Genomic DNA, 25,462 nt, shown 5'->3' on the forward strand with positions numbered 1-25,462 from the left:
TAAGTCGACGCTTCGGTATTTTATTTCGATTCGGATCTTAATTGTTATTTTTCGGATCATTCGAATATTAAAATGTCGCATGCGACGTAAAGAGTCGCATTTTTCGTTGTAATCTAAAAGTTTAGCGAAGAAAATATGATCTTACGTATGGTTTAGATACCATGTACATAAAAGCACTAATAAATACGAGAAATATATATAATATGAAATGTGCGGTGTACATAAGTTTAGCGCTAGAAATAGTTTTTTATTTGCATCATAAAATTAGCAGTATGTAACGGTATCACAATACGCTCTCATTTATTATTTAAAAAAAAAATTGTGTTAAATTTACGAAATTCGTTAAACAAAAACATGTAAAATACTATTTTAGTGTGAAAGATTTCAAGTGATAATGAAGCTTGAAAAGTGAAAAAAAAATCCGGTATTAGTTTTTTTGTCGGCTATTCTTAGATCAGGATGCCTTCGGAACCTGCCTGGAACTAGTTTTAAGTTGAAGGATGCCATTATAGCGAAGCTCAATCTGATTCTAAGTTCAGTCAAATTAGATTCTTCTGGAATTTTTCTCATGACGTGTACAAGTGGTTACGGTTAATTATCCTATATGGGTAATAAAGTGAATAAATAAAAAAACATCTTCAAATTGTATCTTATCGCAATAATTTATAGAAAAAATATTTTTCTTCTATTTTTACAGTTTGTAGGTCTAATAATATCGGTGCCGTATGCTGGTCTTTTTAATGATTTGGACCAGCGCGACATTCAGAATGCAGAAGGTCTCTTGTACCTCACTATAACAGAGACCATTTTTCTCTTCATCTACGCGGTGTTCATCACTTTCCCATCGGAGGTTCCTGTTCTACTGCGGGAAACGGCTAGCGGCCTTTATTCTCCTTTACCTTATTATTTATCGAAAATGATATTCTGGGTAAGAGGTTTTTTTTTTAATTTATTTCTATCATCTGTAATTGTTATATTATATTTGTCGGGATCATTAAATATTTTGATACAAAACATTATGTAGTTTTGAATATAAATTATATATTTGTTCAAGTAGGTTAACCTATATGTTAAATTTAAATCAAATACATGATATTCTTCTTATTAAACCAGTTATCTAATGACGTAAAACTTAAAACTAATTCCACAAAATTTTGTTAATAAAATAAAGATTACCTACTACGTTCAATTCAGCCATTGTTGTTAATGTATTAAATTGATTAATGTATGTTTAGTTTCTTTATTTAATAAGCATAAAGTTATTTATTTATTATTAATACTTTACATAAAACGGATAATGAATGACGACGGTAGATAAATATAAAAAAAACATCTAAATATATCTCTGATTGATGAACTGAGTTGATTTTTATTTTGGTAGTTGTAGTGAAATAACTTGCAGTCATTAGTTGAATTGTACATTTTTGTTGTTTTAGGTTGTAAATAAATTATTTTTGACTTAATTTTATATTAAAATATATTAGGGGGACCGGAAAGTAATGTCACTTCCTAAAGGTAAATTCAGACGACTACATTTTAACAAGTTTTTATTTCAAATAAACAATACATTCTCCATCGTTATCAACAACCTTTTGCCATCTTGTATACAAATTTTTAAATGAGGTAATCGGTTTTTCTGTAAAATATGTCGACAGAAACGACATTACTTTCCGGTTTCATAACTACAATTAATTTATGCGGTAAAAATAATGCGAGAAAAAATAGAAACATATAATTAATGGTTCGTAATTAACAATTAATCGACAATTCCCTTTCGAATAAAATTTGTGTAAAATTTAAGTTTCATGCAAGCCATTACTTTAGTAATTAATTATAGCACATTAACTCCAACGGAAATTTTAATGATATTAAATAATAATATGAAATTGTAACAAAATTTTCGTAAGTCATACTTATTGATGATAAAACGTGTTAAATTCCTGCCATTACGTTATGAGGTTACTGGTTTGGTAGGTAAGCGATTCTGGGTTTTGGTCGTCTAAATTCCTTTCAAATTTTTACTACTCTGATTTGTTTCGAGCATAACATACTTCGTCGCTTAATGTTACGACAGTTTACATTTCCGTTTACATCAGTACAGTTATCAATTCTTATATAAAACACTATTAAACTCAACTTGGCGCGAATAAGTAATGTAATCCATCGTGTATTGAATGAACCAATTTTGGAATTTTAATTTCAATCAACAGCTATGTTTATTACTTTTGTTGATGGTTTCCGTTAGGTTAGAATGAAGGGCCTTTAGTAAAACACTAATGGACTTTTAGAACTTACATTAGACTTATATATTTTTAATACCAAATTTTTATAGGCCAAAACCACTGTATCGCGCATTAACAAAGTGCGCACGCCGAATTATTTTTGAATTTGAATTCGTATAAAGTTTTTTTATGGTTTCCATTGGAACATTATGTAGAACTTCTTAGAAAACAAATATTCATTTATAGAATTTAATTGAAATTAGACTTAATTTTCTAATATTAAATTATTCTAATAAAAAAATCATTATTAAATAAAAATACTATAGAATTATTTTTTTAAGTACTACTAACCAAGCACGTATTATCCAATATCAAATCAGTGAATAAATAAAATATGTAACAAATAGTTCAATTCTTTTTTCATATCAAACAATCTGGAAAATTAGTTCGTAAGTAAATTAACATGAGTAATTTTTTTCAGATACCGCGTGCGGTTATTGAACCTGTGTGTTTCGCCTCTTTAGTTTTCTGCGTGGCTGGCCTTCAAGGAGGTTTTATTAACTGGCTGGGCTTTTGTTTCGTTTGCATTTTGTGCGCCAATTACGCAAATGCTTATGGTAATTACTTTCTATATAATACGTATTCTGTATTAAAATATTTACAGGATATTTCCTTATAATTATGTTTATCCGGTTTTAAATAAATTGCAGCTATATCTTACAGCTTTATTCTTAGCAGTCGTTGCTCAGCGGTATAGGAATTACGACCGAAGGTCTCGGGTTCAATTTCTGGGATACAATTCATTCACTTTGTGCATTATGTTATGTAAGATTGCCTCTGCTTACAAACAAGTTTCCAGAAGATGGACAGGAACGTATTCTACCTACCATAATACTACTATGATCGCCAACTCGCCTGCAAAGCTTGGCGATTATGATATGTCCCCCATAAATATCTTTAGGGGAGGCCTCATCTAAAGACGATATATTTCATGCTGTTTTCGTAATGTAAAGGATACATCACTTCAAAAAAAAATTGCAGTCAAATATTAAAAAAAAATACTCGTTTATAGCGATGATGGTATAAATTCATGCAAAGAGAGTATAATAAGTTTTTAAAATTTCTAGGTTCCTTCCTCTCAGCCGTGTTCGATAAAATGGAGACAGCGGCTTTAGTGTCTGTCCCCTTCGAGCTCATAGGCACCATGTTCTCCGGACTCTACCTAAACCTGGCCAGTGCTTCGCCCTACGTCTCCTGGCTACGTTACATCTCGGGCTTCTACTACGGCATCGAAAGCATCTCCATCCTTCAATGGGACTCAATTGAAACGATCGAGTGTAAGACTCCTGGCGTTCCTTGCATCAAAACCGGATCCGAAGTGCTAAGGAAGTTCGGTTTCGCGGAGGAGAACTTCTGGCGGAATTGTATTTGTTTAGTTGTTATGTACTCCGTTGCTCATTTTATAGCTTTTATAATGGTCTTAAAAAGAAGCAGGGGCACGCCCGTGTATTAACGAAAATGTCTTTGTATTATTGTGACAAGTTCATGAAACAGATATACGGGTATGAACTATGTATGTGTAATAAAGCGTGTTTATTAGGTCGGGGAAAACAGTTCCTTCGTTTAAATAAAAATTCAAGACATTTTTTTTTTCAATTCAATTATAGGATGACTTGCCGCGATGTAGTAATATGAAATATAGACGTGAACATATATGAAAAACATAATTCTACTAATTTTTTTTTAATTCAACCTTTTTATGCCATCAAAACCGGCTAAAGAGATTTTATTACAAGTTTATAAATACTATTTACGAAAATACTTTCCCCGACCTATATAATGGAATATTCCATTCATTCCATTTTCAGGGTTATAATTGTTAAAAATATAATTTCGATTGTATTTAACACGCTGAATTCTATAATTAATCTCAAAATGACCCATGACTGATGTGATCTTTTGATCACACGTATGTGTGCCGTGTAAGTTTTTTTTTTTAAGATTTAATAAAAAACGTCTGTTTTCTGATACAGTTTCTTCGATTTTGGTAAATAATTGAGAAGTAGATTTAACAATAAATTTGTTAAATTTTTATAACAATTTTTAATAAAATATTATACTATTTAACCATTTTTTACCTTAGTTTATTTTAAATATTACTATATACTCATAAATATATATATTTCAAAACCATTTTTCTACATATAACTATGTATATTTTAACATTAATCATATATTCACTTCACAGATTAAAAATTAAAAAAATAAATGCAGCGCCTTTTAAAAGAGAAAACAGTATATAATTCTTAAATTTTTTAAAATAATCTTCGATTATCAATCTACTATTAATCATATTATAAATGATACAAGACTCTATTAATAAGCGTATCCTTTCCTCTCCTCTCTCTTGAGCCCGCAGTATGCCAGTATACTCCACAAGGTCGTCACAAGCAGCAGGCCGAGAGTATCTTCTAGAACGAAGTTACTTGAGTAGCCAGTCTCTCTTAAAACAGATGCACCGTCCTTCAAACAATTTGCTGTTATGTTTGTTGAACATTCTGTAAATGGCAAAATCTTATTTTAAAATGGGTAATACATTCAGACAGTTCTATTTCTTTTTAAGGAAAAAGCTATTGCATATATGTACAACATTATAAATACACCTTGTATATATCATGCTATGCTTTGTGTATACAAATATACTAACGGATGGACTATTTTGTAACACCATTTCGAAGATTGACGATACTGGAAAATCTTTATTTTCGATCATAATTATCGTGTCACCTCATAGACACAAGGCATAGACATCACCCAAAAATCGTTCCGATGATCGATCTAGCGCTGCCCGCTTCCAGCGATACCCCTCGACCTTGACTATGCCGTCGGTCCACTTGTGGGGGCCCACCAACAACGCGTCAACCGGCTCGTTATCGCCACTCGAAAACGGCCGTCGATTGAACGAGCGATGTACCCCACTACCACCACTTACGTTTGCTCATAGAAACGAACAACAGCAAAGTTAAGAACTATATTAGTAATTGTAATATCATATGTTGGATTAAGTACTTAGTTTTTACACTTCTATTAATTCAAATAGTACATGTAGAATATATTTTTTTTTACAAGACTAGTCGCTATCACACAGGTAATTTAGGAAATTAATAAAACCTTATAATTTCCTTTCGTCAATGAAAACCTAATTTAGAACCTGAAATCAGCGAAGTATGCTTATTAATAAGTAGCGTAGAAATTTAACTAAAAATTATGGAAGCGGCTTCAATGAGTTAAGTACCCGGCGATAAATATTGCACATCGACCTTTGGAAAGAGCCCATCGGCTAATTTCGGCTTCGTAGAGCGTTATCTCCGTCGCACGAAATACATAGGTAGTGTGAGATAGATAATGCTCTACAAAATGTAAACGAAATTAGCCAATGGTCTCTTTTCAAAAGTCGATGTGCAATATTTATCACAGGGTACTGTATTAATAGGAGGATTTTTTTTTAAAAAAATGGTTTCCTTTATAACTAGAAACTTTAAATGTAGGTACATTTACATACATATGCAATTTCCGCCCTCGTTCCCTCACAGTGTGGGTTCAGACAAGCCTTATGCTAATTTCTTATCTTCGTATCATTAAAACGAATATCTTGTAAAATTATTCATCTATTGAACCACTTAGCAACGCGGTCGTTATTTTGTCAGATGAGCCATGATTTAAATCCGATATTTATTTCGGATAAGAAAACGCCCACATCAAGTTTTGTAGTATGTTTTAAGCTACTATCTATCTGGAACGATGTCTTGAAAGATAATGTTTGCCTAAATGAGGAGATCTTATTATATTAATAGGCGGTGTTGGTTTTTGATTTAAGAAAAAACACGTTGGAATATCGATAAAACATATACGTTTACTTTTAGGACAAACGAAATCTCTACGTATGAAGTACGAAGTATATTGAAGTTGTTTCGCGCAGGGGTACAGTTAGAGAGACAATATTCAAAGCTTTTAAATGAGAAACTTTAAAACACGATTTATGAGTACAGGCATAACAATTTTTTTAAATGTTTATTTTATAAATACGGCTATGGTCAGCCTACATAGCGTGTAGAGAAGATGAAGCGCAACATACGACGTCCGCTATACAGAGTGGACAAACTGCCTTATTATTTCAGTTTCTAACCAATCTATTTGGAAATCTATGGATCAGGCATATATCCAACAGTGAACTTCTTAGCTGAAATAATGATGACTGTGAATATAATGCAATATTTTCACTTCTTTGGCTTTGCCTAAATATGTCAAAGTTAATTAAGGGTGAACTACGTGTAATATATGTAATAAAAAAAGAATTACGTAGATACTAAGCCATACCTGTTACCGAAAGGGACGGCACGATGTAAGAATGAGCAATAGCAGTGAATAAAAAGTTTTAAAGGGTTAAAAGTTACTCCACACAAGGTTCAAAACAATCTTTCTATTCGATGTGTTTGGAATTATAGATGAACGTTGCAACAAAAAATTATAAAACGAACATTCCACACCGGGTCAATTATCTTTAAAATGGTATAATAGCTTATTAACAAATAAATCTATGTAATAAAGCTAACAATCGTTTATAGAAATACTTTAGGAATAGTTCCCAGAGCTGCATATTTATGAGTTTCTTCTAGGTCACACAACCTCCTAATGACGCATTTTATTTGATAAACGCGTAGTTAACTATGTTGTTCCAGAATATCTCTTTATAAAAAAATAAAGAACAAAAGCTACATTTAGTTAACAGCAGACAATTTTTACTTAAAATTGAGATCAATGTCAATTCAATTAAAACCGTTATGACGGTTAGTGAAGGCTTGAAATCGAAACTGCCTCGAAATATTATTTAACGCCGCGCGAAAACGTTATAGAACAAAGAGTTTAACTTTGGCTTCATTTCACCTGTCCACCGTACCATCTGTTCTTTTATACCGCCCCACAGTAAGTTTGTTTGAATCAAAACCTTCAATACTTTATATACATTAATTATTGAATCAGTTTTATATACGGAGTCCATAAATTAAGTAAATTAATGCCTCCCTTAAGTTCGCCCTTTGCAAATCCTTTTATAAATCATTTATTTACTTTTAAAAAGTTATTTAAATCTTCAAGGAATAAATAAATACATACATCATATTTAATTTTCAAATAATCACAGTATAAAATAGTTCCTATTTTACTGAATCCCTATGTTATTGAATATAGAAACTTTTGGAAAGTCGTACAACATAAATATATTCCGTTTTTAGTATAATATAGTCGATTGTTAATCACTCATAATAAAATAAAAAACATTGACAAGAATACAACGAAAATTGGTGTTGTTTCTGTAGGTTTCACTCGAAGATATCTAGTTTATTGAGCATTTTATTCAATAAAATTGGTGCTTGAAAAATAGATATTCATGCGTATGTCATTTCTTGAAAAATTCCTACATCGAAAACATTATGAACAATGTGTCTAGTTCATTATACAGTTGTTTCACAATATTTAATTATTCCATTATCCATATATTAATAATTAAGAAACATAATTACTTACCGATATCCCCGATCTGTCTCCAATAAATATTGCTCATGGCGTCCATCGTGTAGTAGAAATGTGAAATAAACTTGACTGGATACAACCAAAATGGCAAGGACGATATACGTAAGAAGGCGCCGGACATCAAAAAAAGGGGTAAATCAGCACAAGGCATGACGTCGCCTATTATTCCGGTCGAGATAAACATGGCACCCAAACCGAGACCTATTAATAATATTTAACTTTTAAATTTAAGTAAATTTTTATTACTTCAAACGTTAAATTAAATTTGCCTATAAATATTTATTATTTTTTTCTATTGGAATATGAAAGACCAATACCATTCTCGCAGCACAATTTTAGTTAAGAAAGATATTAAACAATTGTTAATTTTAATATTAAATACTATCATTACCTTATTTATTATTTCTAAATTATAAAACCATTCTATTATAGATGGAGTGTACAAAATATTAAGTGACTGATTGTAATAATACTGATACTGTGATATACATATATAACCTTAAATTAAAATTAAGGGATACATTAATATGTTTTAATTGTTTTTAGGTTCTCTTTGTATTTTTACACTTGCAAAGAATGCTGAATTAATACACTCTTTAATTTTTAAAGTTGCAGTAAAGTTTATTAAATAGATAACGGTAATGTCGGCTAATGAGAAATAACGTTCAAAGATATAAATAATAATAATATAAATATCTATGCATACCATAAGCCGTAGATGCTAGGCCACATATAATAAGGGCGATGTAAAATTCGAAAACGGTCATCAAATGATTTGGCAATTCAACGACGGAGGCTGTTATGACTAAAAACGGAATCGGCCAAATTATACATCGTGGCACCTGTAAAAAGCGAGAAAATTATATACGCATTTAAAAAATATCAATTTTATTACACAAAATTAATATTGGTTGCCAACAGCCTTGTAACGTTCGTATAATTGCATCATTGATTTCTGAAGAACCTTTCCTATAATTAAATTTAATTATAAACAAATATATTAATCATTACCTACACTTTATCAAGTACAATCTTTGAAATGTTTGTCTTGTATTATTTATTATGCAGTGCAACCACGGTCATTAGATATAAATACAAATCTGCCTGAGGATTATAATTTTCATCATATTAAAATTAATTGCTACATAGTACAATAAATTTATTGATTTATTAGCTTTACTAAGCTACAATAAAGTTCATTTTAAACAGAAATAGTTTTAAAAATGTCAACTCTTGTATGTATAAAATATGTTTAATTAGGTTTATTTTTCGAGCATAAATTTGCACATGTTCACAGGAAAGATGTTCATCAATTTAATAAAATGCTTTTCAGAAAAGCAAATGCGTATCAATTCAAATACAAATTGTAATTGATTTGCGTCATTTTATATTAAACATAAATCTGAATAAATTCCTGAGCTCGTTCACATTTGTAAGATCGTGACAGCTTTTTACATACAAATCATTAGCATAATCTGCTTATCGGTATATGTTGTGTAATAATATAATAAGACAATTCGTCGTTGCAATTTTTTTAAATTTGATATTAATACTTTTTTATATTTAGTTAGTTATATTTATATTTAGTTTTTTATATTTAGTCCTATTTTTTCTGAATATTTGGAATAAGAATCAATTTTGTTTCGCCGGTTTTTTAACACATTTAATCATTCATTCACAGAATTAATAGTCTCAAAGTATAAATAATGAAAAATGTTACATGTTAGATCTATTTGATTTATAGCTGTAATGCCAGTAATGAGAGCACAGCCATCATAATCAATTAGTGAATAGTAATTTGTCAATCTAATGCTTATTGTATTTAACTAGTGTCGCAATGGAAACATTGAAGTGGTTTAATTTATTAATTTATTCAAAATAAAACCGCCTCACTTCGTCGGAATTTATAGGAATATAATTAATTACGCGCCGGGCCATTCACGTACAAGCACTTAATATATGTATCTTAAGATCATTGAAGAATTTATAATTAGGGAAACGTGAATGAAAAAATTATTTAAACGTAAAAACTTTGATGCAGTCGTAGCCCAGCGATAGAGGACTGAGACATGAGATTGTAGGTTGCTAGCTCGAATCCCGGGATACAGCCTTACATATATTTCAGACTATGCTTTTATTATATATGATTTCCCCTGCTCACAAACTAGTTTCCACATGACTGGCAGAAGCGTCCTGTGCATACCATATTGCGAACGCCAATCCGCCTTTCAAACGTGGCGATTATGTAACATCCCTCCAGAGATATCTTCGGGGTTCACCTATGCCTTGCAATGAACGTCTAATAAAAGACATTTTGATAATTTTTAGTATTTAATGGAATCAGGCGTTACCTTGCGAAAGTCCATCCTAAGTAAGAAAAGGACCAATATTTAGCCACTTCCGCACATGCAGTAATTCCGCAAACACATAGTCTCTGTGTTTGGCACTATTCGGTGTAACATAACTCCTGAAGATGCCCCGTGGAAGGGTGAAACACGTGTGATTAGGCGGTAGCAGTTGTGTGATTCGCATTGTTTGCCGCAAACGCATTTATCAGCGGGCTTGCGGGCAGTGCACTTTGTTGCACGACTACTACTGCATGCGCGGAAGTGGCTAAATATTGGCCCTTTTCTTAATTTTTAGAATAGCAAATAAAAATGAGTTTGTAAGGCAAAGCAAAATAGTATTTACACAAAGATGATTCGTGTCACGAGTCAAAAATCTGATTCTATATGTTTCGTGTTGTTTAAATAAATGGGTATTTATTTGTTACGCCTAAACCATAAAAGCACGGACCAAAATAGTAATAAGAAACATAAATCCTATCAACGTGGATATTCGCGTTCGCCACTTGAACTTCAATATATTGAAACACGATTAATCAATTAAAAATTCTTTGATTTCTGCATAGTAACTGGTTTGTATTTTCGATGCTATTAATTTGAGTTACAACTATTGGATATGACTCAAAGCAACAGTCAATTAGTTTGACTATTTCCGGGAATCATATCTCGTAGTAAGTGAAATATAAATGTTATTGTTTTTTAATTGAAAAACTGTTAATAGATATTATGTATTTGATAAAGTGATGAAGTTACGACCCATGCAGTGTTTAACTCTATATATTTAATATTAAATTCTTTATCACCGATTTCATCCCTCTTTTTCATACTTCAAGCAAGGTTCTTGAGAAAAAAAAATAGATGATTGCAAAAAACTTGAAAATTTAAAAGAAATAATTACTATTGAACTTTTGACATTTCACCATGAACTTCGCGCTTTTGACAGTCCGCTTTAATCTTAGCACCTTTGACAACAGGTTGACAGGTTGCAAAGTTTTAGTGTCGTTTATTATCTACACCCGTCAGGGATTATAGATCATAAATTTTATTTATTTATTTCACATTTAATCAATAAACAAAGCGGCCAATAACTTCTGTCAGTAGAAAGTCTATTGGAAGAACGATTTGAAATTATTTATAATTAACTTTACATTACTGTATTTAAACCAAATTTTGCGGCTTGTATACATATATAGTGGTTTACGTCAATCAAAACTAAATTTATAATTACTGATCAGACGGTAAAGAGATTTGTAATAGAGTCACGTGTTTATTTCGTATTTTATTCAACTGTAGCTTAACGTCATTAGTGAGAAAGGCTTTTATGTTAATTGCTCCAAACTGGACACAAATGATTTTGTCGGCGCCCCTGAATCTCGATTCAAAAATATAAAAACTGGTCGCACCTTAAAGTAGCAATTTCCTTTTACTTTTTACTCGCACCGTTAATCATATTTATTTACGATAGACTGTCAATATTTTTATCTCTTAATTTGATTTTTTTTATAATTAGTGATGATTTAGTGATATATTTGGCCGCGAATAGTCAGCCCACTAGAAGCTACTGTCAACTAGAATGGATGAGTATACTTAACGAAATAATCCCTGTAATTTTAAAATAATTTATATGAATATTAATATATTTGGTAACGTTCCTTATATAAATAAGTATATTTTCTTTATTTTTTAACGATTGTGGCTACGCACTTAATTTTTCTGAACGGCCATTTTGAAATCATGGTATCCAGGAGCACTTCAAATTGGAAATCTCTTACTTCATCTTTATCATTTTGGTCGTAAGACGTCCACTGCTGGGCACTCTAAATCTAATTCTTTGGAAATCATTCCTAGAATCTCGAACGGAAGGCACCGTTTCACCATAGGTTACACCTTACCTCACTTAAGAAACGAGAGAAGAAATATGCAGTCACTCTGTACATGCCGACTTCTCTTTTGAACAAGGCCAGTTCAGACTCAAATGCGAACAGCGCAGCGTAAGACACACTGAAGGAAACTTCACTGCAGACAAGCCACAAGAAACCCCTCATGTTCTGAACTCCCATTTGTGTAGTTCCTGTACTACCCGCGAAGCATGTGCCGATCACCAGAGAGCCTATCACCTAAATCAAAAAAAAATTAGTAAGGATATATTGAAATATCAGACGTGGATTTCGATATAGTTATTAATATCTATATCAAATATAACTACTTAATAATAATGAAATGTGTTCGAACTAATTCTGTGTCGCAGAAAAGCATAATTAAATTATTATTTATGTATCAATTTTCTAGATTAAATATTTAAACAGGGATTTCATTATTAAATATATAGTCTGTGGTTCAAAATCATTATTAATTCCTTGGTTCATTATAAGAAATTAGTAATATATCTAGATTATAGATTTAACTAAAGCTTATTTTTTGTTATAAGTATCGATAATTTTTATGTCAAACTTCTGAACGTTACTGTTATAATATATAAAAGTGCAACTTAAAAATTATTTTATGTAAGAACCCTTAAAACAGGTTAGACAGTATAAGATCAGTGTTCGAATGACGTAAATTATCTATTTATATAAAACTCATACTGCCTTATAAAATTAACAGTTCAATTTTGTCTCAATTAAGTAGCTTTTTATGTTTTGTTTGTCAAGTTTCACTTCATTGGCATGTGTACAATTATGGAAAGAGGAAAATAAAAATAAAATAAAATTATATAGCGTTTGAGGGTTAGAATTAAAAATAAACTTAAAGTGCAACAAAGTGATGTCATTGACCCAGTGGGATATTAAAATATATATATAAAGTAATTGTGTGACAATCGGGCAACCTAACCTGTTCTTACTAATGTATTTGTTTTTCAATGTTCAAGATAACGCCACTGCAAAATTACGTATCCAAAAATACATACTCTCAATACTATATTTAGACTAAACGGGTTAAGCCGACTTACTTAAGAAAGATATTTTGTTATCTCGAATAAGACTTTATTAACGTACTGAAATCATTGTTTTGGATACTGTAAGAAACCATGAGTGCCGCAAAACCTCAATACGAAGGTATGTAATATTTTTAAGTAACAATAATAATTAAGTTTATAACTTCAATCACGTTATTTTAAACAAGATATTTTTTCTTGAGCTAAAGAAAAAGAATAACGTTCATGTATATTATATTCACTCCAGTCATTAATATTTTTTTTATTATATTATTTTATTATATTTTTATTCAACTATAATTTCAAACAGAATAAACTACAACTACTACAACGGCTTAGAATATAACAATGTGAAACTAAAGCTAAATGGCACACAACGTCTTTGAGCTTTATTTATCGATTTCAATTTTATTAAGATTTTGCGATGATTTAAGTAAATCTAAGGGTAAGTAAACTAAGAGAGGCCTATGTCTAGCAGTGGACGTTTTTTAATAGAAATAATAACGATGATAAAATAAACAAGTTTTTAAAAATAATACCTTATGAGCGCGAGCATAGTTTTAAAATACGATGCAAAATAGTAGCAGTGTTATTTTATTCTAGTTATAGTGCTTTGGTAGCAAGGTCATAATTATACGTCGAAAATTTTCAATTCTTAACATTAGTTAAGAATTGTAATTTTTCGACGTATAATTATGTAATAGTTTCGACGAATTAACTAAATCTATAATATAATAACTAAATTTGAAATTCATTATCACATGATTTTCAAATTATTGTTAAGACTTCAAATAAGCGTTACTTCTTTACCACAAACCTATTCACGTCCACGTAATCAATACACGTCTTATTTGCTTATAGATTACTGGGCATATACGTATTATATTTAATTACAACTATATAGTTTATACCGTGGACAAAAGAAGCGACACTGCAAGGTATCTCAAGTTCCTTCTGAGTCGTATCGAATACCTCCATAATAGTAATTGAACTTGTCTCACCCAGGACCTTTTGCATCTGTAAAATTTACAATCACAATTATGTTGAATTCTATTTAGAACAAAATTTAAAGCTCACTATCTTAATTATATATCTTCATCTTACATCTACATCGATAAATTGGTTATTGCAACGGATTCTGCCTAAGTTTAGCACTCTTTGACATTCTCGAATAGGGATTGTAATACTATATTTTCATTTTCTAGGCCTTTTGCGCTCAGTTACTCCGTAGAGCCTGTATAAATAGGTGATATCGATGTCCACTCTTGGTAGCTCTTACGCCCAACCACTTCACGATGCGTTCGCCTAATCTATCAAGAGCTTGGGGCTTCTAGGTTTGGTTGGAAAATATTGTGAAAGTCCAAGATGATGTTACTGGGGAGCCATAGCATTTTCACTATAAAAAGGTAAAGGCAAGGCGCTTTTAGCACTTTGCCATCTCAAATCCGGTGAAATTATAAATGAGAAGAGACAAACAGGATCATAATTAACCAAAAAATAGTGTTGGCAAAAGTTTACGACATGACATAACTTCTTTAAAATTACTTTGAAATTTATTAAAATGAATACTTTGTTTATATTTAAATGAGCTATAGAATGCATGATTATAATATATAATTTTATTAAACAACTTTTGATTTGAATAATTTGTATGTGTACTTTCGATAAATTTTATATTAATACCATCAAATGGACACGTAGTAACATACAAAGATGTAGTTGGACGTCGGAGCTATAAATCTTTTTGATTTCACGAGGAGTAAGACCTTCGTAATTTGCATTATCTAATGTAAAATTAGGATTTTCATATAAGCTAACTTAAGTAAGATAAGTAAACCAAATGTAATGATTTTTAGTATCATTATTATTTTTATTGTTCTTGAAAACGTCAATACATAAAAACAACAAAAAATCACCGGTTTTCGTAAAAAAAAAATCGGCGTGCAGGATTATTGTGAAAATTATATACATAAAATATCTGATAGTTTATCTAAGGAAGTATGTAATGCAGGCAAAATCTTCTATTTTGATATGAATGTGATAAAAAAACTACAAGTTACTACCTTTTCGTTCTCTTGCGTAGATATGTATTACAAAATGTGGTGTAACATCAGCGAGCGGTGACGTGAGTTCAAAGTTAAACCTTTAGATTCTCATATTAATGTCACGATGAGTCAATCGCTATAAAATAGCTTCGAATTACCATCGCGATGTTATTATATTGTTTCTATTTGACATTTTAGAATCACTTAAAACAAATATGAAAACAAATGACATTTGCCTGAATCAATATAAAACTTAAAGCAAGTTTTGTTCCATTTTAAATTCCTGCAGTTTGTTGTTGTTTATTTGACGTCATTATTGCACTTAATTTTGTATATTTTTTTTATAAAATGCGGCATGCGACTAGCTATGCGAGTTTTTGAGTCCTGTATAACACGTTTCCACTGAACATCTTGTGTCAATACGGTACACCTCATTAGTTCAGTAACAGTCCTGGCGTCCACCACACTATGACAACATAATGCGTATATAATGATTTTTGTTGATAATCGAGGTTTATTACAAGGTCATTAAGCTCTGGTTAAGGTCTTTGGAAAAAGCAAGATACAGGTCGATTCGACTGGTCCTATTGGAAATTTATAGAAGAGGTCTATATCTAGCAGTAGATTCCTGTGGTCAAAATAAACATTATAATAAAGTTGTGTAGTGGTTTCCTAATTAAAAATAATCACCTAAACATTATTCGCTAAACACACTACAAACGTCGCCGTGTCCCTATTCTAATGGTATTATACTTTTAATATTCACATTAACACTTTTTATTTTATCTTCTTCTTTCGTGCTTCATATTATATTTTGTTTATCATTTTTCGTTCTTCACAATATCTATCATTCATTACATTCTCCGAATTTAGTTCAGACTTCCTCTTACATCCCTCTCCTTCAATCCTGTGATATCACAGATATGTTTTAATTATCACAATACTTTGTTATCACAGATTTTGTTACTGGTTTACGACTTGCATATTTTGTTTTTATTTTTGTTATTCTTTTTAGTAAACAACTACATTAATTATAAATTTTTAACAACACTATTTGGTTTAAAAGTATCAAGTCTGACACGAGCGTCTATTAGCTATTGGTAACAATCGTAAAAAATATTATCGTAATCCGATCCAAAGTGAATAAAATTACCTAATAAAATATTTAAAACAAACGGCCTAGATCGTGGGTGTATAGATAAAAAACAGTTTTACGGAAGAGACCACTTACGACGGGACCTGTGAAGGCGATGTATAGGTTTCGTAACAAGTTTCAAACCGGTTCTGGTTATTTTCCATGATTCTATCCACATGGTTTCCGTCAGTGCCCACGATAGGCGAAACGGCTTTGATGTAAAACTCTGCTGGGTTATAATTTTTGGGACAGCGTAGGTTGATGCTGAAATCATAAAATTATACATAATTTGTCGATTCCGAAAATTTATGTTAGAATTACCAGTGTTTAAAAGCTTCAACGGCGTGAACGTATACCTCATTGGCGTCATTTAATATATAGTTACACCCTATCCAAAATTCATAGGTTTCAGGAATAACAAATAACATAATGATAATATAGTAAGATAAAGCGAAATCAAAATTCGGATTAAAATATATTAAAATTATTTATCGTTTACTGTTTTCCCTGCAAACTTTGTTGTGTTAAAAGTTATAAGCTTTTTGCATTCCAATAGGAAAACATATATATAAATAAAGGTAACATATTTTGAATAAATAACTTTATACAGGGTGATTAGAAATAGGTACAAAAAATTTGAAAGCTTTTTGCTGACAAATGAACTATACGTAAACGCTTTGAAAGCTTTTATACCTATCACCCGTCCATGTTACAGTTAATTGCGATTGAGCTTTACATATTATTTCTAAATTATGAAACAGTAAACAGATTGACTTTATGCATAAAAATACGGCAGCGAACGTGTACTGAACGTTTTTAAATTGTAACGACAAAATAAAAAAGAGAACGAAACGGAAATCGTGATTTTAAAAATCGAATATCTTCTTAGATATCTGCTTTTTAATTTAAATTTAAATCTTTTATTTATAATTTCTTCATCTTTTTATCGTTTCTGTTAAAATATGCCTTTAACAATAAGTTTATAATCATAAATTAATATGTATCAACATATTAATTTGTGATTATAACATATAACGTGTGACAAATGCTATATATCTAGTAATAAATAAAAACAATCTATTAATTTCACCGGTTTTAAATAAATTAAAATATGATCTTAATGGTATTATTTTTTAAAACGGTCCACAAATGTCATTTAAAGTTTTTGTTCTCTACGGGGTCAATTAACGCATTATCTAAAAAAAAGGTAACGTCAATGCTAGTGTAACAGGTAGTTTTAAAATGGAACTGTTTTACAATGGTGTAGTAATAATATTATTTGTATTATTAATTTGTACACCATGTTTTTGATTCTGATGTTTAGCATGTTTTTATTAGAAATTATTAAAATACAATGTAAACTCAATAAATTTTGTAACTACCGAACTCAGGTAAAGGGCTACTTAACCAGTTTCTTATACTGTCAATAAGTTGATCACAATTTTGTCTTTGATTATACGCTGATTGACAATAAAAATATACCAAATTTTTAATTATCAAAGGAATATTGGAACTTGACCGATATTAAAACGAAGAACTTAGCAATTATTTATAATCAATTTTGTTATATGGAGCCCTTAATGGAAATACTACAATAATTATTTCTTAAACTAATTAGAAGCAATTTAATAAACTATAAAGAGTAAGCTTCTTTGTCAAGAACTTTGTTAACCACCATATATGGATGACTATCACGTGGATTAAATGGTGCTACATGTCACAAACCCATCTTTATGTAATTTTTGGCAAAAGTAATCGCTAAATCACTGAAACTAAACCTTCCACTTTGAGCCTCATTGGAAAGCTGACAGTCTCTCAACAAGCTATGGAGAGGGAATTTCCCTTTGAGGTCAGAAATGAGGAGATCCGTAAACGAATGAAAGTAAGTGAGCTAGCCTTGCGTATTGGCATGTTGAAGTAGCAGTGGACAGGCCATATAACGAGCAGAACAGATTGCCACTAGGGCGTTAAGTTCCTGGAGTGGAGACGGATGACAGGCAAGAGCAACGTGTCCTACGTCTACGTACATGGTCGACAATTGACCTTGTTCAGGTAGACGCTGCATATAGGCCCCTTCGAACTTGTCTTAATGGAAATCTATAAAGGTGGCTTATGTCCAGCAGTGGACTTTCTAAGTCTGGCGAATATAAAGCTCAATGAATTCGCTGGCTTGGTCACTTGGAGCGAATGGGATCGGATCGGAGCGTGAAGGTAGCGTACCTGGAAAAACCGAGGGGTCGAAGACCAGTGGGTAGACCCAGGTATCGCTGGATCGATCGCGTTGAGGCAGACTTGCGCGAATTGAATGTCAACCAATGGCAGACGATGGTGCAAGATAGAGGAAAGTGGAAGTCTCTCGCTTCGGAAGCCAAGACCCACTTTGGGTCACTGAGCTAGCGGAATAGTAGTATGATCACTTTCCTAACCATTACCTGTATTTTGGTCTCTCTAATCGTAGGATTTTATCTTTATGATTATTTTTTGAATGTATATAATATAGAAACAGAAAAGCTAATAGAACAGTTAACAAAGTTAAAACAATCTAGATTTGTAAGCGCAAGCGATTGTGGTGAACGCATCCAGCGCATTCCGATGACCTTCAGAAAGTCATCTGTCCTTCGTAATGGACAGGTCATCTCGTTCAATATGTTATAATAAAAGCTTACCTTTCAAATAAAACTCGACAGGCGTCATGGGTACCGTGAAACAATAGCTTACCCTCTGACATAAGGGTGATGGAATTGAATTCCTTGAACAGGTCAGAGGAGGGCTGGTGAACGGAGCAGATGACAATTTTTCCACCACGTGCCAGACCCTTCAGCAACCCGACCACCAAAGAGGCATTGTAGCTGTCCAAGCCGGTTGTTGGTTCGTCGCATATCAGAATTTGTGGATTTGACAATAGCTGGAAATAGTATAATAAATGAAGACGTAAATATTTTGAAATAGATGTAAGGGATTTCAGCTGAATCATAATTCAAACACGATACCTACAAGTTTTAACTTATTGTTACGCAAATTTTAAATTCTTTAATATTTTCAAAACCAGTTCTCATATAATATATAAACTTAAATAAATGCAATAAAAGTTCATTCGTAAAATATATTTTAATTTATTTATTAAACATGAAGATTTAACGGTTTATTCATCCATACAAAATACGTTACAAAACATTTTCATTTTCGTAATAAAAACAATTCAAAATAGTTTTAGTAAAACTTTTGACTGTTGGTTATTCGTAAAGCATGATAATTTGATAATTAGATGATAGCGTTACGTTACACGTTCACAAGCGTGTATTTCAATAACCCATAAATTATAATACTAACATATAAAGCAATTCAAACTGTTCCACGGCCGCAATGAATAGTTCCGAAACATAAAACATCGTAATAACAAAATTTATGACGTTTTAATAACCTTCGAATAGTAGTATTATACGATGGAAGATTAAGCTATATGAAGACCAATCTGTAGGTTTTTTGAAATAAAATTTATGAAGACTTAGAGAAAGGTATTAGTTATTAATAGATTTAATATACTCTTTTCAATTATAAAACAAGTTACAAAGGTTTATTTTGAATCACTTAGTCTCGTATAGTTGAAAAAAACTTTACAATATAGATATTAACTACATATCGAAGGTTAAATATTTGCGATATCTCTTTAATGTTGATCGGTGATAAGCCGTGAGGTATTAATAAAAACTATATCTGTTACCGAACGAAAATCTTGGAACGAAACAAAAAAATGACATGTTAAAAAATAACCCGTGGTACCATAGTGGTTAAGGACTATGTGATTTACGATCCTTTGTCGACTGTTCGACTCCAGGTAGGCTTTAAAGCTTTTTACTGATCATGAACATCTTTACAGCCCATACGTCCACTGACTAGACCTGCATATATGGGGGAATATACAAAAATCACCCTTGGTAGCAGGGTTGGCAATCGCAGTGTTGTTTTATGGTACGCAGAGAACGCTGTTGCACAAGTTACAAAATGGCTTATTGAAAATTGTTTGTGTATAATTAATGCCAAGTGTGAATTATATAAAATTGTATCCTGGGAATCAAATCGGCGACCTATAGTCAAAGTCAAGTCATAGTCAAGTCTTAACAAACAACCTGTATATAGTATAAATTATAAGTTACAGCTTACTATCAACTATTTATTTATTAATATACTTAAAATATATATCTGCCTATAAGCAATTAAGAGCATATGCATGCTTGTATATCAATATTAAATTGCTTTTATAAATCATGTGTTTCCCAACTGTATACAGAACACCTATGATGTGATACCCTTCAAGGATGTTACGTTCGATGTGTGGACATTTCAAGGATAATACAGGACAATAAAATAATATACTTACAGCGGTAGCCAAAGACAGCAGACGACGTTCACCACCAGACAACGTGTGGATAAAAGAGTTCTCATGTCCATCTAGTTTCAAAGTAGATATGATTGTTTTTAAAACTGTTCCATTTCCCGTTACATTACTTTTACCGATCTTCATTTCCGTCTGGAAAATAACGAATTCGTTTTAATATTTCCTGTTATACATTTGCATGATTGAAATGATTCGAGCTAATCTAATTTTAAATAGAAATTTTGCGCGGTGAGGGTTATCACTGTTGACTTCATAGAAGATAGTACCGCCTAGAAATAGTGTTCGACACCAGGAAACTCAACTTGATGTTAATTAGAAACATATTGAAATTATATTATCGTAAGTTAAATAAAGAATATTACAAATTGTGGATTAATAAAACGCGTGAATTTGATCGGTAACCAAGTCATAGATATGGAGTTACTGAAAGGTAATCGTTTAGTTCAGTTACAGGCATTTGGTATGCTACTTGCGCTTGTATATATGCTTATAAATCCTTCCCAAAAACATTACTAAATATTATCTACTCATATAAAGTTGAAAGTTGAACTAAATGGAAATAATAACGATGTTAAATACCTACAATAGCACTTACCATGAAAACCAAATGCTCCTTGACGCTCAAGCAGTCCATAAAGACGTCGAACTGGGGCAGTATCTCCACCACGCCAGAGGGCATGTCCCTGACATTTTGCCCGTTTATGGTAACGATTCCCTCTGATGGCAGCGCACATTTGCCGGCGAGCGATATTAAGTAGGTAGTTTTCCCTGCGCCACTGCGTACCAAAAGACATAGCAACCTTATTCATACATTTCGTGTTTGAATAAAGAACATAATATAGGTATAGTTAACAGTCTCTTCGGCTCCGTGAACTCATGTCAGATTAAGTTATAAAAGTCTTAGGGATATCAGCATTAACTTCTTCGAAACAGTACAGTATAGATAATCTGAATCAACTATCATTTTCACCTTTCGAATTAACAAATAATATTTAGTTCTTGTGTACAGGATGTTTTGTTCTAGATTTAAAAGCTTTAAAGGGGTAAATGTATTTTCATTTAGTAGCATTTAGTTCATTTAGTAGCAAAAAGCTATTACGCCTATTTTCAATCACGTACTTTGAAATGATCACTTCTAAATAGGTTACAATAAATGTATTTTTCTATAGGAATGCTACAGATCAATTACTTTAAACAGTACATTCTACAGAGACAGATAATAAATAATAATTGATTTTAATTTGTCGAAATCGGGGTTTGGTAAATGTTATTTCTTACTATGTATATGAAAAAGCACATTTAGTGACAGAAAATGTCTATACCTCTTCATAGCTTTTATACCTATAACAAATGAAGCTATATAACTCGTAATGTAATAAAAACTATGCTATCAATATTGAAGCAACTATCATTAAAATATTACAAATTATTCGGTATACAAATAATTTCTTTAAGTATTACTCTTGTGTAGAATTTAAATACTCTTATTGAATATTTTTAATCTGTTTATGTCAACAATTAAACTAATTAATTAATACCCCTATGATTATTCCTGATTTGATATATCTGTTAATGATTACAATTCGAGTAATAAAATTTAAATAATAAATAAAAAAACTTATCACCTTGGACCGAGAATCGCCAAAAATTCGCCTGACCTTATGCAGTCATTGACTGAAAATAAATATTTTGTATTAAGTCAATAAAAAAACAAATTATTTATATAAAGTCACGCAATAATAGTAAACGAACGAAATACAACTTCATAATAATAATTTATAATTTGCTATGCATTTACAATGGCAATCATGGCGGCAGTTTTGTTGTTTTTAATTGTGTATTAAAAAGTAAAATTATTACTTTATTTACATTTCAATTTCCCCTACATAACTGGCATTAAAAAAAAAAAAATTTTATATACCACAGTTAAGAATGAGTGTTTTAGGTTTGCAGGACTGTTTTCTCCACCAAGATTTTTCTTCTGGCGTCCACACTTTAAGATCTTCCACTTTCAGCACCACATTGGAAAAACCGAGGGAATGATCGTTTATCTGAAATAGCATAGTTCTATATATATAAGATTTTGACACAGTTATCAATATGTTAAACGCCCAAACATTTTTCGGAAATCTTTTAATTTATTTTGGCTTTAGATTTTATGTAAATTTCGAGTACAAAACATTGTGCGTGACTTTTTATTATTACTTGGAGAGTCGTTTAACATTGTTTTTTTTTGTTATATACAGTTATACGTGCGTGCAATATACAAAGATATTTAATTTTGCACTTTAATAAATGAAATTAATGTTATGGGTTGCCTTTTTGGAAATAATAAATAAATATCTTTTATATTTCAGTAAGATTTCGACCCAACCCACACATTTATTAGCCTGATCAACAATGCTTTGTCACTACTGTTTCACAGCAAACACGACCGTTCAAAAGTTTGAAAGGAGCGAGGTAAAATCAAATAAAACAAATTTTAATGATCTTCAATTACTTATATTGATATAAAATTAAAAATTTAACAATAAGTAACTTAGAGCAAAGAGAAAATTAACAAATGATGATTATGTTTCCCATAATCAAATATTAGCTTCATCAAAGTGAACACCTTTTGCTTTAATGATTTCAGCACAAATTTTAGGTATTCTATTAATTAACTTCCTAATTTTTTTCTATTAATAATCTTCATCTAGCTCATTCACTCTCAAATATCTGCAATAAATTTTCTGAGCTATATAAAGTATGGTTCCCAACTGGAAAGAATTTTACAAGAGAAATAATACGTAGGTATTATTTTCATTATGAGACGAAAAACTTGCCCAGTTTTTACTAAATGTTTATTGACGAAAATAAAACACATCACTGTAGTCCTTGACAGTAATTAATTTTCCATTTATATACTATTGATAAAATGTAGCATTTATACAATTTTTTAGAATAGTTTTGTCATGCACTTAAAAAAATTACTTTATAATAACATTAATAAAACTTTTATTCTGTTAACACTATCTCTTACCAATATTTGAAGATATTATTAAAAAAAATGATTGTTCAATTACACTTCAAAATCACTTTGAACACGCGAAAGTTTTAAACACAGTTTGCACAATTTTTGGATTAGTCCTACAATGAAGCACTTTGATCCAATAAAACAACCATAAGAGCTAGAGTTAAGTAATTTGATATAGTAAAGAAAAAATTAAGAAAGAAAAAAAATTGTAAATGAGGTCACTGTCATTATGGAGGTGTATGGCGACTACAAATAAAGAGAAAGTTCTTTGATCCAAACGAAACTGCTATTAATAGGATATGAAATTTATTTAAATTATAATACTAAAGTATAAACTCTTATTAAAATTCTACTTCAATAAGTAAAATTATTTTTATTATAGTTTATATTCCGTAATCAAAGTAAAGAATCTTTTTAATATCGAAACAGCTCGAAACGTATTTCGCTGGCTTCACGGGCAGTCAAACCATCATAATGTAAATTCTCCACTTACTAACGGCAATATAACTACATAATGAGGGTATTTTAATCTTATTTGTAATTTAGGTTTATATTAAAATGCTATTCAAAACCTTATATTTTTATAAACACGTACGCACGATTATTTGCTCCTTACGGCGTATGTAATTTCAAAACCAAACATAATTAAAGCAAAATTTTATTGAAGTTTCTCATTTAATTTTTTTCAATAATAAATCATACAATACACATCATCCAGATGATATTATACAAATATTTTAGGAGCCTGAAAGTTTAACTTATTTAACGTGTTACTTTGTAGCGACTTTAAAAGTAAGTTTGGATAATAAATTACTTTGTTTAATATTTTTAATTAAATACATGATTTTGATTATACTTTTAATTCGATTTATTGTTTTCGATACTAAGTTAAAGTGGAATTAATGATATAATTGTTTACCTTAGAGTACTCCATTTGCAATAGCGTCACCGGCAAAACACTACATTTGAAAATCGTGTCACAAAATATGCGGATTGAATAACTAAGTGAACCGAAAATTAACTGAAGCAATTAGCTTTATGTGATTGAGAAAGAAAGAAACATTGTTGGCGCCGTATCTCATAATGAGATTGTTGTTCAAACAGATAAGCGACTTATATTTATGTTCTTGACGTTACTGCAGTTTGTCCTGCGCATGGGTAAATAAAATGCACGATTTATTTTATTATGCATTTCATTTATACTAAAATCTGAACAAAGAACAATTTTTAAGCCTCGTAATCTTAGTTAATCGTTACTTTAATAGCTTCACATATTAGGTAGGTATTTATTTGAATAATTTTTGAGTCTACATTCGAACTATGTAATAAAGGTAGGTCGTTTGTGCAAGTGTAAAATTTATGTACGAAATACAAAATAAAAAAATTTGACTAACCGAATTTTTTTGCAAATTATAAGGCAATCTTTACAAAATCATTATAAATACAAATATTATTAATTCATACACTATAAAAAGATCACATTAACTTTATTATATCATTACGCACAATAAATTTTACAAACAATATCTCTGCAGATTTATTGTTCGGTTAAACATTTTTGGTTTTGTTTTTGTATTTAATTAATTATTTAAATAAAAAATGGGTAAATAATAAATTGATATTTTTAACGCTTTGCTAATATTTTTATTTAGGACGGTATGTGTAAGACAGAAATTAATATATTAATAATATACGAGCCGTTTATTTTGAAAGTGGCATGGGTACTCTTACTCTTAAATCGACATAATTCTTACGTGTAAAGTACATGTTCCAAATATA

At 30.8% G+C, this 25,462-nt stretch overlaps 2 protein-coding genes across 3 annotated transcripts in view; one reads left to right on the plus strand and one right to left on the minus strand.

Annotated features, from left to right (window-relative positions):
* LOC137926519 (protein scarlet-like) overlaps positions 1 to 3,948 on the plus strand; it is a 31,104-nt gene extending 27,156 nt beyond the window's left edge. Inside the window, exons 10-12 of the mRNA XM_068770138.1 lie at positions 698 to 928; positions 2,704 to 2,839; positions 3,350 to 3,948. Coding sequence (XP_068626239.1) covers positions 698 to 928; positions 2,704 to 2,839; positions 3,350 to 3,735 — 753 coding nt within the window. The 3' untranslated portion in view covers positions 3,736 to 3,948. The remainder of the gene's footprint in view (positions 1 to 697; positions 929 to 2,703; positions 2,840 to 3,349) is intronic.
* Positions 3,949 to 4,471: 523 nt separating this feature from the next.
* LOC137926520 (protein white-like) lies at positions 4,472 to 24,759 on the minus strand. 2 transcript variants are annotated; one of them, XM_068770139.1, is made up of 12 exons: positions 24,603 to 24,759; positions 22,589 to 22,718; positions 22,293 to 22,341; positions 21,263 to 21,443; positions 20,650 to 20,799; positions 18,938 to 19,176; positions 16,368 to 16,535; positions 14,003 to 14,108; positions 12,049 to 12,273; positions 8,518 to 8,653; positions 7,806 to 8,012; positions 4,472 to 4,780 (listed from the first exon to the last, which is right to left on the minus strand). In XM_068770139.1, exons 1-12 carry the CDS (start codon positions 24,615 to 24,617, stop codon positions 4,599 to 4,601), a joined length of 1,788 nt encoding a protein of 595 aa, XP_068626240.1. In that variant the 5' UTR covers positions 24,618 to 24,759; the 3' UTR covers positions 4,472 to 4,598. The 2 variants fall into 2 exon arrangements, with proteins under 2 accessions (XP_068626240.1, XP_068626241.1); XM_068770140.1 differs by lacking the exon at positions 12,049 to 12,273.
* Positions 24,760 to 25,462: the final 703 nt, after the last annotated feature.

This window comes from Battus philenor, unplaced genomic scaffold, assembly GCF_028537555.1.
Source record: "Battus philenor isolate CCGP_79_NKW_IND1 unplaced genomic scaffold, ilBatPhil1.0.hap1 SCAF_3, whole genome shotgun sequence".
NCBI classification, from domain to species: domain Eukaryota; kingdom Metazoa; phylum Arthropoda; class Insecta; order Lepidoptera; family Papilionidae; genus Battus; species Battus philenor.

Excerpts from the sequence above, each read along its gene's own strand:
- LOC137926520 (XM_068770139.1), bottom strand. Across the intron at positions 19,177-20,649 it reads TGCTGTCTTTGGCTACCGCT|CTATTGTCAAATCCACAAAT; the intron begins GTAAGTATATTA and ends TACTATTTCCAG. Across the intron at positions 14,109-16,367 it reads TCGCCTTCACAGGTCCCGTC|ATGCAAAAGGTCCTGGGTGA; the intron begins GTAAGTGGTCTC and ends TAAATTTTACAG.